The sequence below is a fragment of the Oncorhynchus clarkii genome, chromosome 32, assembly GCF_045791955.1.
Source record: "Oncorhynchus clarkii lewisi isolate Uvic-CL-2024 chromosome 32, UVic_Ocla_1.0, whole genome shotgun sequence".
In the NCBI taxonomy this organism is placed as follows: domain Eukaryota; kingdom Metazoa; phylum Chordata; class Actinopteri; order Salmoniformes; family Salmonidae; genus Oncorhynchus; species Oncorhynchus clarkii.
Window position 1 is genome coordinate 13238582 of NC_092178.1, and position 17678 is coordinate 13256259.

Sequence of the window (17678 nt, forward strand, 5' to 3'; positions counted from 1 at the left end):
GTGTATGTAAACTTCCAACTTCAACTCTATGTGTCAGTGTGTGGGTAGAGTCCAGTGTGTGTGCATAGAGTCAGCGCAAGAGAGTCAGTGGGTCAATGCTTGTATTCCTGGTAGCCATTTGCCAAGATATGTATCAGTCTTGTTTTGAAGTCTTAGGGGGTAGAAGCTGTTCAGGGTCCTGTTGGATCCAGACTTGGTGCATTGGTACCGCTTGCCACACAGTAGCAGAGAGTCTGTGGCTTGGGTGGCTGGAGTCTTTGGAAAAAAATGTGGGCCAATCTTTGACACTGCCTGGTATAGAGGTCCTGGATGACAGGGAGCTCGTCCCCAGAAATCCTGTACTGGGCCGTACACACACACCTGTAGCGTCTTGCAGTCGAATGCCAAGCAGTTGCCATACCAGTTGCCATACCAAGGGGTGATTGAGCCAGTCAAAATGCTCTCGATTGTGCAGCTGTATACATGTTTGACGAGCTAAGGGCCCATGGCAAATCTTTTCAGCCTACTGAGGGAAAAGAGGCTTTATCGTGCCCTCTTCACAACTGTGTTGGTGTGTTTGGAACATGATAGGTCCTTAGTGATGTGGACACCGAGGAACTTCAAGCTTTCGACCCGCTCCACCACAGCCTCGTCGATGTGAATGGTGGCGTGCTCGGCCTTCCGTTTCCTGTAGTCCACGATCAGCTCCTTTGCCTTACTGTTGTCCTGGCACCAATCTACCAGGTCTCTGACCTCCTCCCTATAAGCTGTCTCATAGTCGTCAGTGATCAGGAGTGGGACCAGGGTGTCTGGGATGATGGTGTTGATGTGAGTCATGACCAACCTTTCAAAGCAATTCATTGCTACAGATGTGAGTGCCACAGGGCAACATTCATTAAGACAGGTTACCTTGGCATTCTTGGGCACAGGTACTATGGTTGTCTGCTTGAAACATGTATGTATTACAGACTTATGAATGTGAAAGGTGTTGCTCACATCGGCTGTGGATTTCTTATAAGTGTCCGGATTAGTGTCCCGCTCCTTGAAAGAGGCATGTCGAGCCTTTAGCTCAGTGCGGATGTTGATTGAAGTCCATGGTTTATGGTTGGGATATGTACGCTGGTCACTGTCGGGATGATGTCATTAATGCACTTATTAATGAAGCCAGTAACTGATGTGGTAAACTCCTCAATGCCATCGGATGAATCCCGGAACATATTCCAGTCTATGCTAGTGAAACAGTCCTGTAGCTTAGAATCTACTTCATCGGACCACTTCCGTATTGAGTGTCAATGGTACTTCCTGTTTGAGTTTTTAATTGTAATCAAGAATCAGGAGGATAGAGTTATGGTCAGATTTGACAAATGGATGGCGAGGGAGAGCTTTGTATGCGTCTCTGTTTGTGGAGTGAAGATTTACAGAGGTTTTCTTTCTCTGGTTGCAAATGTGACATGCTGGTAGAAATTAGGTAAAACTGATTTAAGTTTGCCTGCATTAAAGTCTTTGGCCACTAGGAGCGCCGCTTCTGGATTAGCATTTTCTTGTTTGCTTATGGCTGCCGAATGGCGAAGCGGTCTAAGACTCTACATCTCAGTGCTTGAGGCATCACTACAGATATCCTGGTTTGAATCCAGGCTGTATCATAACCGGCCGTGATTTAGAGTCCCATAGAGCGGCACACGATTGGCCCAGCGTCGTCGGGTTTGGCCGGTGTAGGCCGTCATTGTAAGTATGAATTTGTTCTTAACTGATTTGCCTAATGAAATAAATAAAATAAAATATACAGGTCCTTGAGTGCAGTTTTAGTGCCAGCATCGGTTTGTGGCGGTAAATAGATGGCTACGAAAAATATAGATGAAAACTCTCTCGGTAGGTAGTGTGGTCTACAACTTATCATGAGGTATACCTCGAGACTTCCTTCATATTAGACATCGCGCACCAGCTGTTATTGACAAAGAGTCGCATACCACCACCGCTCATCTTACCAGACGTAGCAGTTATGTCTTGCCGATTTACAGAAAACCCAGCCAACTGTTGTCACGTTCTGACCTTTATTTCCTTTGTTTTGTCGTTATTTAGTATGGTCAGGGCCTGAGTTGGGGTGGGCAGTCTGTTTGTTTTTCTATGATTTGGGGATTTCTATGTTTCGGCCTAGTTTGTTTGTGGGTGATTGTCTATGTTAGTTGCTTGTGTCAGCAGAGTTCTCATTATAGCTTCACGGTCGTTATTCGTTTTGTATAGTTTGTATTCAGTGTTCAGTGCTTGCTTTAATTATAAAATCATCATGAACACATACCACGCTGCAATTTGGTCCGCTCCTTACGACGATCGTGACAGAATCACCCACCAACCAAGGACCAAGCGGCGTGGTGACAGGCAGCGGCAGCAGGAGCAGCGCAAGGAGGAATGGACATGGGAGGACGATTTGGACGGTAAAGGACCCTGGGCACAGCCAGGAGAATATCGCCGCCCCAAGGAAGAGCTGGAGGCAGCGAAGGCGGAGAGGCGCTGGTATGAGGAGGCAACACAACGGCGCGGATGGAAGCCCGAGAGTCAGCTCCAAAAATGTCTTGGGGGGCACACAGGAAGTGTGGCGAAGCCAGGTAGGAGACCTGCGCCAACTTCCTGTGCTTACCGGAGGGCGAGAGAGACCGGGCAGGCACCGTGTTATGCTGTGGAGCGCACGGTGTCCCCAGTGCGAGTGCATAGCCCGGTGCGGTACAAACCAGCTCCTCGCATCGGCTGGGCTAGAGTGAGCATCGAGCCAGGTGCCATGAAGCCGGCTCTACGCATCTGGTCTCCAGTGCGTCTCCTTGGGCCGGCGTACATGGCACCAGCCTTACGCATGGTGTCCCCGGTTCGCCAGCACAGCCCAGTGCGGGCAATTCCACCTCGCCGCACTGGCAGGGCGACCGGGAGCATTCAACCAGGTACGGTTGGGCAGGCTCGGTGCTCAAGAGCTCCAGTGCGCCTGCACGGTCCGGTCTATCCAGTACCACCTCCACGCACCAGCCTTCCGGTGGCAGCCCCCCGCACCAGGCTGTCTCTCCGTCTCATCCCTACAGAGCTCCTCTGTCCAGCGCTGCCAGAGCTTCCGCCCCTCAGTCCAGAGCCCCTCAGTCCAGAGGCGCCAGAGCCCCTCAGTCCAGAGGCGCCAGAGCCCCTCAGTCCAGAGGCGCCAGAGCCCCTCAGTCCAGAGGCGCCAGAGCCCCTCAGTCCAGAGGCGCCGCCGGAGCCTCCCGCCTGTCCGGTGCTGCCAGAGCCTCCCGCCTGTCCGGTGCTGCCGGAGCCTCCCGCCTGTCTGGCGCCGCCGGAGCCTCCCGCCTGTCCGGCGCTGCCGGAGCCTCCCGCCTGTCCGGCGCTGCCGGAGTCACCGTTCACCCCGGCGCTGCCGGAATCTCCCGTCCATTCGGGACCTATTTCTAGGGTCCCCAGTCCAAGGGCGGCGGCGAGGGTCGCCGTGTTTAGGATGTCAGGATAGCTTCACGGTTGTTATTCGTTTTGTATAGTTTGTATTCAGTGTTCAGTGCTTTCTTTAATTAAAAAATCATCATGAACACATACAATGCTGCATTTTGGTCTGCTCCTTACGACGATCGTGACAACTGTATATTATCCGTGTTGTCGTTCAACCACAACTCGGGGAAACATAAGATATTACAGGTTTCATGTCCCGTTGGTAGGATAGTCTCAAACGGAGCTCATTCAGTTTATTCTCAAGTGATTGCACGTTGGCCAGTAGAACAGATGGTAGAGGCAGGTTACCCACTTGCCAACGAATTCTCAGAAGCACCCCGATCTTCGACCTCTGTACCTCTTTTCTTCATGCGAATGACGGGGATTTGGGGATGATCTCGATTTTGCGTCGGACTCATTAAACAAAAAATCTTTGTCCAGTTCAAGGTGACAAATCACTATTCTGACATCCAGAAGCTCTTTTCGGTCATAAGAGATGGTAGCAGCAACATTATTTACAAAATAAGATACAAACAATGTGGAAAAGCACACCAAATAGCACAGTTGGTTAGGAGCCCTTAAAACGGCAGCCGTTATCGTTGTTCTGAAGTTCAGAAGACCTTTTTGTCATAGGAAACGATGGCGGAAACATTATACACGAAAAAGGTTAAGATCAGCCCAAAAAAACACACAAAACAGCAGAATTAGTCAGGAGCCGTAAAATGGCTGCAATACATCTCAGCTCAATTTTTTCTAGAATGCGCCATTCAGCCTAATTCTGACATTTCTATGAAATGTCACATAACTAGCCTACTTTGCTAGTAAATAGCCATTGCTATCTGTTGTTATGTTGTTTTTAAATATGTTATTTTGCCTGTATGTACAATACCAGTCAAAAGTTTGGACACACCTACTCATTCAAGGGTTTTTCTTTATTTTTAGTATTTTCTGCATTGTGGAATAATAGTGAAGACATCAAAACTTTGAAATAACACATATGGAATCATGTAGTAACCAAAAAAGTGTTAAACAAATGTAATTCTATTTATATTTGAGATTCTTCTAAGTAGCCACCCTTTGCCTTGATGACAGCTTTACACTCTCTTGGCATTCTCTCAACCAGCTTAATGAGGTAGTCATCTGGAATTTCAATTAATAGGTGTGCCTTGTTAAAAGTTAATTTGTGGAATTTCTTTCCTTCTTAATGCGTTTGAGCCAATCAGTTGTTTTTTAACACGGTAGGGGTGGTATACAGAAGATAGACCTATTTGGTAAAAGACCAAGTCCATATTATGGCAAGAACAGCTCAAATAAACAATGAGAAATTACTGTCCATCATGACTTTAAGACATGAAAGTTAGTCAATACGGAAAATGTGAAGAACTTAGAACGTTTCTCCAAGTGCAAAAAAACATCCAGCGCTATGATGAAACTGGCTCTCATGAGGACCGACACAGGAAAGGAGTTACCAGCCTTAGAAATTGCAGACCCAGAGTCACCTCTGCTGCAGAGGATACTTCATTAGAGTTACCAGCCTCAGAAATTGCAGCCCAAATAAATGCTTCACAGAGTTCAATTATCAGACACATCTCAACATCAACTGTTCAAAGGAGACTGCGTGAGCCTTCATGGTCGAATTGCTGCAAAGAAACCACTACTACAGGACACCAAAAAGAAGAAGAGACTTGCTTGGGCCAAGAAACACGAGCAATGGATATTAGACCGGTGGAAATCTGTCCTTTGGTCTGATGAGTACAAATTTGAGATTTTTGGTTACAACCGCCCTGTATTTGTGAGACTCGGAGTAGGTGAACGGATGATCTCCACATGTGTGGTTCCCATTGTGAAGCATAGAGGAGGAGGTGTGATAGTGTGGGGGTGCTTTGCTGGTGACACTGTCAGTGATTTATTTAGAATTCAAGGCACATTTAACCAGCATGGCTACCACAGCATTCTGCAGTGATACGCCATCCCATCTGCTTTGCGCTTAGTGGGACTATCATTTGTTTTTCAACAGGACACTGACCCAGCATACATTCAGGCGGTCTATGGGCTATTTGACCAAGAAGGAGAGTGATGGAGTTCTGCATCAGATGACCTGGCCTCCACAATCACCTGACCTCAACCCAATTGAGATGGTATGGGATGAGTTGGACCGCAGAGTGAAGGAAAAGCAGCCAAAAAGTGCTCAGCATATGTGGGAACTCCTTCAAAAGCGTTACAGGTGAAGATGGTTGAGAGAATGCCAGGAGTGTGCAAAGCTGTGATCAAGAAAAGGGTGGCTACTTTGAAGAATCTAAAACACTTTTTTGGTTACTACATGATTCCATATGAGTTATTTCATAGTTTTGATGTCTTCACTATTATTTTACAATGTAGAAAAAAGAAAAAAAAGAAAGAAAGACCCTTGAATGAGTAAGTGTGGCAGTTTATGTATATTTGTAAACAGCATCTGGTGCACGAAATCTAAAGAAGCCTCAAGGTTTTGCTCACCTGAGGTACAGTATCTCATGATAAGCTGTGGACCACACTTTTTACCAAGAGAGTTCTCATCTATATTCTTCGTAACTGTCTATTTAACACCAGAAAATGATGCTGGCACTAAGAAGCACTGAATGAGCAGTATACGGCCATAAACAAAAAGGACAACGCTCATCCAGAGGTGGCGCTCCTACTGCCCGGGGACTTGAATGCAGGGAAACTTAAATCCATCTTTCCTCATTTCTACTAGCATGTTAAATGTGCAACCAGAGGGGAAAAAACTCTAGACCTCCTTTACTCTACACACAAAGACGCGAACAAAGCACGAAGACGCCCCCCATTTGGCAAATCTGACCATTATTCTGTCCTCCTAAATCCTGTTTACAAGCAAACACTAAAGCATGAAGAACCAGTGACTCATTAAATAAAAAAGTGGTCAGATGAAGCAGATGCTAAACTACAGGACTGTTTTGCTAATACAGACTGGAATATGTTCCCGGATTCTTCCGATGGCATTGAGGAGTACACCACGTCAGTTACTGGCTTCATCAATAAGTGCATTGATGACATCGTCCCCACAGTGATTGTACGTACATACCCCAACTAGAAGCCAAGGATTAAAAGCAACATTCGCACTGAGCTAAAGGGTAGAGCTGCCACTGTCAAGGAGCGGGACTCTAACCCGGAAGCTTATAAGAAACCATCAAACAGGCAAAGCGTCAATACAGGACTAAGATTAAATCGTACTACACCGGCTTCCATGCTCATCAGATGTAGCAGGGCTTGCAAACAGACTACAAAGGGAAGCACAGCCACGAGCTGCCCAGTGACACGAGCCTACCGGGTGAGCTTAATTACTTCTATCCTCGCCTCAATGCAAGTACTACTGAAACATGCATGAGAGCATCAGCTGTTCCAGATGACTGTGTGATCACGTTCTCCATAGCCGATGTGAGTAAGACCTTTAAACAGGACTCACAAGACTGCAGGGCCAGATGGATTACCAGGACGTGTACTCTGAGCATGCGCTAACCAACTGGCAAGTGTCTTCACTGACATTTTCAACCGGTCCCTGACTGAGTCGGTAATACCAACATGTTTCAAGCAGACCACCATAGTCCCTGTGCCCAAGAATACTTAGGTAACCTGCCTTAATGACTACCGACCCCTAGCACTCACGTCTGTAGCCATGAAGTGCTTTGAAAGGCTGGTCACGGCTCACATCAACACCATTATCTCAGAAACCCTAGACACACGCCAATTTGCATACCGCCCCAACAGATCCACAGTTTATGCAATTTCTATTGCACTCCACACTGCCCCTTCCCACCTGGACAAAATAGCACATACGTGAGAATGCTATTCATTGACTATACTCAGTGTTCAACACCATAGTGCCCTCAAAGCTCATCACTAAGCTAAGAACCCTGGACCTAAACAACACCCTCTGCAACTGGATCCTGGACTTCCTGACGGACCGCACCTAGGTGGTAAGGGGAGGTAACAACACATCCACCAGCAGATCCTTAACACGGTTGTCCATCAGGGGTGCATGCTCAGCCCCCTCCTGTACTCCCTGTTCATTCATGACTGCATGGCCAGGCACAACTCCAACACCATCATTAACTTTGCCGATGACACAACAGTTGTAGGCCTGATCACAGACAACGATGAGACAGCCTATAGGGAGGAGGTCAGAGACCTGACCTAACCTCTCCCTGAACGTGATCAAGATAAAGGAGATGTTTGTGGACTACAGGAAAAGGAGGACTGAGCTAGCCCCCATTCTCATCGATGGGGCTGTAGTGGAGCAGGTTGAGAGCTTCAAGTTCCTTGGTGTCCACATCACCAACAAACTATCATGGTCCAAGCACACCAGATCAGATCCTCAAAAAGTTCTACGGCTGCACCATCGAGAGTATCCTGACTGGTTGCATCACTGCCTGGTATGGCAACTGCTCGGCCTTCGACCGCAAGGCACTACAGAGAGTAGTGCGTACGGTCCAGTACATCACTGTGGCCAAACTTCTAGCCATCCAGGACCTCTATACCAGGCGGTGTCAGTGGAAGGCCCTAAAAATTGTCAAAGACTCCAGCCAGCCTAGTCATAGGCTGTTCTTTGTGCCAAAGCAAGGCAAGCAATACCGGAACACCAAATCTAGGTCCAAATGGCTTCTTAACAGCTTCTACCCCCAATCCATAAGACTCTTGAATAGCTAATCAAATGGCTACCCAGACTATTTGCATTCCCCGCTTCTTTTATGCTGCTTCTCCTCTCTGTTTATTATCTATGCATAGTCACTTTAACTCTACCTACATGTACATATTACCTCAATTACCTCGACTAACCGGTGCCCCCGCACATTGACTCTGTACCGGCATCCCCTGTATATTACCTCCTTATTGTTATTTTCCTGCTGCTCTTTAATTACTTGTTAGTTTTAATTTTTTTACCTATATATTTTTTACTTAAGACTTATTTTTCTTAAAACTGCATTGTTGGTTAAGGGCTTGTAAGTAAGCCTTTCACTGTAAGGTATACCTGTTGTTGTTGGTTAAGGGCTTGTAAGTAAGCCTTTCACTGTAAGGTACACCTGTTGTTGTTGGTGAAGGGCTTGTAAGTAAGCCTTTCACTGTAAGGTACACCTGTTGTTGTTGGTTAAGGGCTTGTAAGTAAGCCTTTCACTGTAAGGTACACCTGTTGTTGTTGGTTAAGGGCTTGTAAGTAAGCATTTCACTGTAATGTACACCTGTTGTTGTTGGTTAAGGGCTTGTAAGTAAGCATTTCACTGTAAGGTATACCTGTTGTTGTTGGTTAAGGGCTTGTAAGTAAGCATTTCACTGTAAGGTACACCTGTTGTTGTTGGTTAAGGGCTTGTAAGTAAGCATTTCACTGTAAGGTACACCTGTTGTTGTTGGTTAAGGGCTTGTAAGTAAGCATTTCACTGTAAGGTATACCTGTTGTTGTTGGTTAAGGGCTTGTAAGTAAGCATTTCACTGTAAGGTATACCTGTGTTTGTTGGTTAAGGGCTTGTAAGTAAGCATTTCACTGTAAGGTACACCTGTTGTTGTTGGTTAAGGGCTTGTAAGTAAGCCTTTCACTGTAAGGTACACCTGTTGTTGTTGGTTAAGGGCTTGTAAGTAAGCATTTCACTGTAAGGTACACCTGTTGTTGTTGGTTAAGGGCTTGTAAGTAAGCATTTCACTGTAAGGTACACCTGTTGTTGTTGGTTAAGGGCTTGTAAGTAAGCATTTCACTGTAAGGTATACCTGTTGTTGTTGGTTAAGGGCTTGTAAGTAAGCATTTCACTGTAAGGTATACCTGTGTTTGTTGATTAAGGGCTTGTAAGTAAGCATTTCACTGTAAGGTACACCTGTTGTTGTTGGTTAAGGGCTTGTAAGTAAGCATTTCACTGTAAGGTACACCTGTTGTTGTTGGTTAAGAGCTTGTAAGTAAGCATTTCACTGTAAGGTACATCTGTTGTTGTTGGTTAAGGGCTTGTAAGTAAGCATTTCACTGTAAGGTACACCTGTTGTTGTTGGTTAAGGGCTTGTAAGTAAGCCTTTCACTGTAAGGTATACCTGTTGTTGTTGGTTAAGGGCTTGTAAGTAAGCCTTTCACTGTAAGGTACACCTGTTGTTGTTGGTTAAGGGCTTGTAAGTAAGCCTTTCACTGTAAGGTACACCTGTTGTTGTTGGTTAAGGGCTTGTAAGTAAGCCTTTCACTGTAAGGTATACCTGTTGTTGTTGGTTAAGGGCTTGTAAGTAAGCATTTCACTGTAAGGTATACCTGTTGTTGTTGGTTAAGGGCTTGTAAGTAAGCCTTTCACTGTAAGATACACCTGTTGTTGTTGGTTAAGGGCTTGTAAGTAAGCATTTCACTGTAAGGTACACCTGTTGTTGTTGGTTAAGGGCTTGTAAGTAAGCCTTTCACTGTAAGGTATACCTGTTGTTGTTGGTTAAGGGCTTGTAAGTAAGCCTTTCACTGTAAGGTACACCTGTTGTTGTTGGTTAAGGGCTTGTAAGTAAGCCTTTCACTGTAAGGTACACCTGTTGTTGTTGGTTAAGGGCTTGTAAGTAAGCATTTCACTGTAAGGTATACCTGTTGTTTTTGGTGCATGGGACAAATACAATTTGATTTTTGTCCATACTTTTGACTGGTACTGTATATTGTTTGCTGCTAAATGAATTGCCTGAATATTTTCTGAATCTGAAAGACAAACACACATAGGCTGTGTTTACACAGGCAGCCCAATTCTGATATTTTGCCTAATTGTTTTGCAAAAGAGCTGATCTGATTGGACAAAATAGCAGTTTTTGGAAAAAGATCAGAATGTGTAAACGCAGCCATAGAGGAGACAGTCCAGCAGCTGAAATGTATTGTAATATCCTCAGCTCCTCTCACTCACTCTCTCATCAAACTAAACCTGCTGTAGCAAAGGCCTGGGATGATTCAAGATGAAATTACAGTAGTTATGAATGAGTGATGGCTTGTGTAGAGTTTTCGACCTGTCTCTCGCTGCATGCTGTTTCTTTCTGAGTCATTATCCAGATCACATTCTATGTTGAGTTTGGCTTTAGTGCAAATCTCCCACAAATTTTTAAGCAACACAGATTCTGTGTCAACAATCTAATTTCTTTCACAACTTGTCTGTGCGATCTATGAGAGGTGTGTAATGGTTTTCTGGGTGTTTTTCAGGGTGAACCTGGAGAGTGTAACTGTATCAGCCCTCCACATGCAGGAACAGGAGGAACAGGAGGACCAGTGAGTATGGCTAGGTTGTGCGCGCGCACACACAGACATGCATACACACACACACACACACACACACACACACACACACACAGACATGCATACACATACACACACACACACACACACAGCTGTCTTTTAATTCGTTTGGAGTTTTTCTACAGGATTATGTTTCACTGTAGGGTGCCAGTGTTTGTTTATGCATATTTATGATCTGCTGATGATGTGCCCTGAATGTGACTACTCCTGCCTTGCAGGGAGCCCCAGGAACTCTGGGAGGAAACATGTGGCAGGTCTGGTCTCTCTATCATCTATTAGCCATGTCTGCCTCTTGGCTTCAGTTCACTGGTGTCTATTGGCTGAATATCAATTGAATTTGTTTTTGTTGTTGGAATAATTAGACAACAAATGATGCCTGTCGATGTTGTGTGGTTCGCACAGTCTCACTGGATTGTGTGTGTGTGTGTGTGTGTGTGTGTGTGTGTGTGTGTGTGTGTGTGTGTGTGTGTGTGTGTGTGTGTGTGTGTGTGTGTGTGTGTGTGTGTGTGTGTGTGTGTGTGTGTGTGTGTGTGTGTGTGTGTTCCAGGGGCCTCCGGGACCACCAGGTCCTCCTGGCCCTCCTGGGCCACAGGGCTTTGTCGGCATCACAGGACCCCAGGTAGGAGAAAGGGGGAGCATGGTGGTGGGGTCACGTCCTATTGAATTGTATTGAATATAGTTAAATTAACCCTTTACTACACAGGGTAGACACAGCAGCAAACCCCCTTCTTTTCACTCCCTATTCCTCTCTATTCGTCTTTATCGCTCTGTCATTCATCAAAATGAATATACCTTGGCTCTTCCTTTCTCTCTCCCTCTATTTCTCTCTCCCTCTGTCACTTTTCTCTATCTCTTTCTCTCTCTTTTTCTCTCTCTCTCTCGTTCTCTCTCATTCTCTCTCTCTCTCTCTCTCTCTCTCTGTCTCTCTCTCTCTTTCTCTCTTTCTTTTTTTCTTCTCTTCTCACTCTTGTTCCTTATTTTTCTCCACACTGTGTTTCTCCTCTCCTCTTCCACCTTTGTCCTTTCTCCTCCCACATTCCTCCTTCCAGGTCCCTTATTTCCTCTTCAGGTTTGGCTTCCATATTAGGTTCTGGCTTGGGCAGCTTGAGGTCATAGCAAACACAACTCTAAATGCAAATTAAGACCACATTAAAATTGCAAATGATTTTAAAATTTAAACATGTTACACAATAGTAAAACTAAATATGCAAGTACATAAATAACTATTGCGTCAATACAATAGCTTAAATCATATTCATGTAATGAAACTATACTAATTGTTAACCCTTTGGGCTGTAAATGTATAATGGGAGTCTTTGTTAAACTCTTGTGGGAAGCTTTGGGAATGTTAAATATTACCATCGAAGTATGATACTTCAGGAATATTGATGGTTATAAACTGCTTAAAGTCCTAATTAAATAGTTATTTAACCATTTAGTAAACATATTGTAAATTAGAAGATCTTCTAATAAAGTGTCAGGAGAATATTTCCTCTGGTTGTAGGGGAAATCTGAAATCTTAATTCATTCTCAACAGTGTACAAAGGTAAATCAGATGAATGGGAATGCTGAGAGGAGTGTACATAACATATGGGTCCCTTGTTTCCATTGAAAACAAATATGTAATATTGGTTGTTAAAGACCAGGCTCAGTTCACTGTGTAAGACAATTGATATGATGTTCATGTATTCAACAAGCACCCAACCATAACGTTGTGTGCATAAATCAAATTTGCACATAAATGTCCTGTTGAAATCAAACCACTTTAAAATATATATTTTCACCTCTTGCACAGAGATCCCTGCATGGTCTTTAATCTGGTATTGTGTTTATCTCTCAAAATTAGACAAAACAATCTAATTATTTACACCAAACTATAATCAAACTATTTAAATGAATTTAAATCGTTTTTAAAAACTAGACAACCAAACCAGAAGAGTCTGAACACAAACCAGGAGAGGGAGAACACAGGTGATTGGTTGTTCCTTCAACCTTGAACCTGTGACCCCTCTGACTATTGGTGGAGAGGGATGTGGCAAGCCTATGATTGGCTAAAACCAGTTGAACCTCAGTTCCTTCTTTCAGGGTATCCCTGGCAACGACGGGGTAACAGGGCAGCCGGGTCTGCCTGGGAAAACTGTAAGTAAACAGACAGCAAGGGGGAGTCACTTCCATTTAAATTCAGACACTTCAGAAAGTGGAAAAAAATTGAACAAATTATGCTCATTGTCAATGAATATCAATGACACTTTCTGATTCTAGAATTCATTAGCTGAATTGTCTAAATTGAAATGGATTTGACCCCAACCCATGGAGGCGGAGCTGGAGGAGAGTGCTACAGCTTTGTGATTTGGCTGATGATGGGGGGGTGGGGAAGGGTCTGTTGTGACTGGAGCACTCTGGCAGAAGTTCATTGACGATCTCTACAATTTCATCACAAAACTATACCGTAGTCACACTACGACTGAGTGGCAGTGCATAGTGACAAAGTATACCGTGTGTTTTTATGACATAGAGGAATGCATGGCCGCACACTTTACTTTCTGTCTTCAAATGCACTTTTTGCCTTTTGGAGAGACTTTAACCACACCAAAAGCATGCACACGCACACACACACACACACAGAGAGAGACATACACAAACACACACACACACACATTGTTAATGTAGTGTCATAAAGGCAGTGTGTGTGTGTGTGTGTGTGTGTGTGTGTGTGTGTGTGTGTGTGTGTGTGTGTGTGTGTGTGTGTGTGTGTGTGTGCAGCCATTAGTTTGATTCAAAGAGCTTTGCTGTACTCTGCTGTTCAGTCTTGTTATGCTGAGTACAGTAAGAACCTGTAGAACTGCTTATGATGGACTGCACTATGAGCTCTAGTTTCATATCACTGCCATCCATCTCAGCTCCCTGCCACACACACACACACACACACACACACACACACACACACACACACACCCTCGCCAGAATAATCAATCTACACACAGTGGAAACTTGGCTTCACACACAAATCCAGGTACACACACACATTATACACAGTCCAGAAGTGCTCCAGTCCTAACGTCAGTAGACAGACAGACCAGATGCTCTCTAGATCCATGGCCCTGCCTGCATGTTGAGTTTCAATGGATTTAAACACCTTCAACAGACTATTCAAACTATTCACTCTTAGCTTAATTCTTAAAGCACGCTTAGCTTAGCCTTAGCTAAGTATAAATGTATCCTTAAAAAACGAATAACTTTGTCAGAAACACAATTTAACAGGCAAGTTATTTGAATACAAATTAATCCATAAAAATAAAAATAAAATAAACAAAAGTGTAGGATATTTAAATAGGAGGATATTGAACAGACTGCTCTCTGACGGGTCCTGTTTAATGCAAACAACCTTAGTCTAACAAATCTAATGGGCTGCACCATGCTAGATCAAATTAGCCCTTCTGGCTATAATAACAAACATTTGAACAAAGATAATTGGTTTTAAATGTGTTTCAAACCAGGCTAACTCCAATTCACAGGTTATCTCGCTGTGTGAAGGGCCCCACTGTTAAAAAGTGGAAGTATTGTACTGTAAGTGGGTTTCTTGGTGTGATTGAAGTGGTACAAGTGTTTCAGGCCAACCATGTTGTAAATCAATTAACTTTAAAACTCTCCCAATAATCCCAATGAATACCTGGAATTTAATACCAACTTGCTTTGAAAGACTTGCAAAACCTTTTTTTATGTTTTGTGTCTCCTTGGGCAAATCTTAAATGATATCCTATTTACTCTAGTTCCCTATGTGACTCTGGCCAAAAGCAGTACACTACCTGGGGACTTTAGTGCCATTTGGAACTCCTGAATGGATCGTTCATCAAATTTGGACTGTACTGCAGTTCAACACTTTGGACTGTACTGCAGCTCAACACTTTGGACTGTACTGCAGTTCAACACTTTGGACTGTACTGCAGTTCAACACTTTGGACTGTACTGCAGCTCAACACTTTGGACTGTACTGCAGCTCAACACTTTGGACTGTACTGCAGTTCAACACTTTGGACTGTACTGCAGTTCAACACTTTGGACTGTACTGCAGCTCAACACTTTGGACTGTACTGCAGCTCAACACTTTGGACTGTACTGCAGTTCAACACTTTGGACTGTACTGCAGCTCAACACTTTGGACTGTATTGCAGTTCAACACTTTGGACTGTACTGCAGCTCAACACTTTGGACTGTACTGCAGCTCAACACTTTGGACTGTACTGCAGTTCAACACTTTGGACTGTACTGCAGCTCAACACTTTGGACTGTACTGCAGCTCAACACTTTGGACTGTACTGCAGCTCAACACTTTGGACTGTACTGCAGTTCAACACTTTGGACTGTATTGCAGTTCAACACTTTGGACTGTACTGCAGTTCAACACTTTGGACTGTACTGCAGTTCAACACTTTGGACTGTACTGCAGTTCAACACTTTGGACTGTACTGCAGCTCAACACTTTGCACTGTACTGCAGTTCAACACTTTGGACTGTACTGCAGCTCAACACTTTGGACTGTACTGCAGTTCAACACTTTGCACTGTACTGCAGCTCAACACTTTGGACTGTACTGCAGTTCAACACTTTGGACTGTACTGCAGCTCAACACTTTGGACTGTACTGCAGTTCAACACTTTGGACTGTACTGCAGCTCAACACTTTGGACTGTACTGCAGTTCAACACTTTGGACTGTACTGCAGTTCAACACTTTGGACTGTACTGCAGTTCAACACTTTGGACTGTACTGCAGTTCAACACTTTGGACTGTACTGCAGTTCAACACTTTGGACTGTATTGCAGTTCAACACTTTGGACTGTACTGCAGTTCATTACTGTACTGTAGTTCAACACTTTGGACTGTACTGCAGTTCATTACTGTACTGCAGTTCAACACTTTGGACTGTATTGCAGTTCAACACTTTGGACTGTACTGCAGTTCAACACTTTGGACTGTACTGCAGCTCAACACTTTGCACTGTACTGCAGTTCAACACTTTGGACTGTACTGCAGCTCAACACTTTGGACTGTACTGCAGTTCAACACTTTGCACTGTACTGCAGCTCAACACTTTGGACTGTACTGCAGTTCAACACTTTGGACTGTACTGCAGCTCAACACTTTGGACTGTACTGCAGTTCAACACTTTGGACTGTACTGCAGCTCAACATGTTGGACTGTACTGCAGCTCAACACTTTGGACTGTACTGCAGTTCAACACTTTGGACTGTACTGCAGTTCAACACTTTGGACTGTACTGCAGTTCAACACTTTGGACTGTACTGCAGTTCAACACTTTGGACTGTACTGCAGTTCAACACTTTGGACTGTACTGCAGTTCAACACTTTGGACTGTACTGCAGTTCAACACTTTGGACTGTACTGCAGTTCAACACTTTGGACTGTACTGCAGTTCGACACTTTGGACTGTACTGCAGCTCAACACTTTGGACTGTACTGCAGTTCATTACTGTACTGTAGTTCAACACTGTACTGTAGTTCAACACTTTGGACTGTACTGTAGTTCATTACTGTACTGTAGTTCAACACTGTACTGTAGTTCAACACTTTGGACTGTACTGCAGTTCATTACTGTACTGTAGTTCAACACTGTACTGCAGTTCGACACTTTGGACTGTTCTGTAGTTCAACACTTTGGACTGTACTGCAGTTCATTACTGTACTGTAGTTCAACACTGTACTGCAGTTCAACACTTTGGACTGTACTGTAGTTCATTACTGCACTGTAGTTCATTACTGTACTGTAGTTCAACACTGTACTGCAGTTCAACACTTTGGACTGTACTGTAGTTCATTACTGTACTGCAGTTCATTACTGTACTGTAGTTCAACACTGTACTGTAGTTCAACACTTTGGACTGTATTGCAGTTCAACACTTTGGACTGTACTGTAGTTCAACACTTTGGACTGTACTGCAGTTCAACACTTTGGACTGTATTGCAGTTCAACACTTTGGACTGTACTGCAGCTCAACACTTTGGACTGTACTGCAGTTCAACACTTTGGACTGTATTGCAGTTCAACACTTTGGACTGTACTGCAGCTCAACACTTTGGACTGTACTGCAGTTCAACACTTTGGACTGTATTGCAGTTCAACACTTTGGACTGTACTGCAGTTCAACACTTTGGACTGTATTGCAGTTCAACACTTTGGACTGTACTGCAGTTCAACACTTTGGACTGTACTGCAGTTCAACACTTTGGACTGTACTGCAGCTCAACACTTTGGACTGTACTGCAGTTCAACACTTTGGACTGTACTGCAGTTCAACACTTTGGACTGTACTGCAGTTCATTACTGTACTGTAGTTCAACACTTTGGACTGTACTGCAGTTCATTACTGTACTGTAGTTCAACACTTTGGACTGTACTGCAGTTCAACACTTTGGACTGTACTGCAGTTCAACACTTTGGACTGTACTGCAGCTCAACATGTTGGACTGTACTGCAGCTCAACACTTTGGACTGTACTGCAGTTCAACACTTTGGACTGTACTGCAGTTCAACACTTTGGACTGTACTGCAGTTCAACACTTTGGACTGTACTGCAGTTCAACACTTTGGACTGTACTGCAGTTCAACACTTTGGACTGTACTGCAGTTCAACACTTTGGACTGTACTGCAGTTCAACACTTTGGACTGTACTGCAGTTCAACACTTTGGACTGTACTGCAGTTCGACACTTTGGACTGTACTGCAGCTCAACACTTTGGACTGTACTGCAGTTCATTACTGTACTGTAGTTCAACACTGTACTGTAGTTCAACACTTTGGACTGTACTGTAGTTCATTACTGTACTGTAGTTCAACACTGTACTGTAGTTCAACACTTTGGACTGTACTGCAGTTCATTACTGTACTGTAGTTCAACACTGTACTGCAGTTCGACACTTTGGACTGTTCTGTAGTTCAACACTTTGGACT

The 17678-nt window shown here is 44.1% G+C and overlaps 1 protein-coding gene across 4 annotated transcripts in view; it reads left to right on the top strand.

Annotated features, from left to right (window-relative positions):
- Positions 1-17678, top strand: part of LOC139392412 (collagen alpha-1(XVI) chain-like) — a 161143-nt gene that overhangs the window by 106597 nt on the left and 36868 nt on the right. For 2 of the 4 annotated variants that reach the window (XM_071140386.1, XM_071140385.1), the window contains exons 39-42: positions 10616-10681; positions 10927-10962; positions 11256-11327; positions 12794-12847. In XM_071140386.1, coding sequence (XP_070996487.1) covers positions 10616-10681; positions 10927-10962; positions 11256-11327; positions 12794-12847 — 228 coding nt within the window. The remainder of the gene's footprint in view (positions 1-10615; positions 10682-10926; positions 10963-11255; positions 11328-12793; positions 12848-17678) is intronic. The other 2 variants (XM_071140388.1, XM_071140387.1) reach the window with 1 other exon arrangement.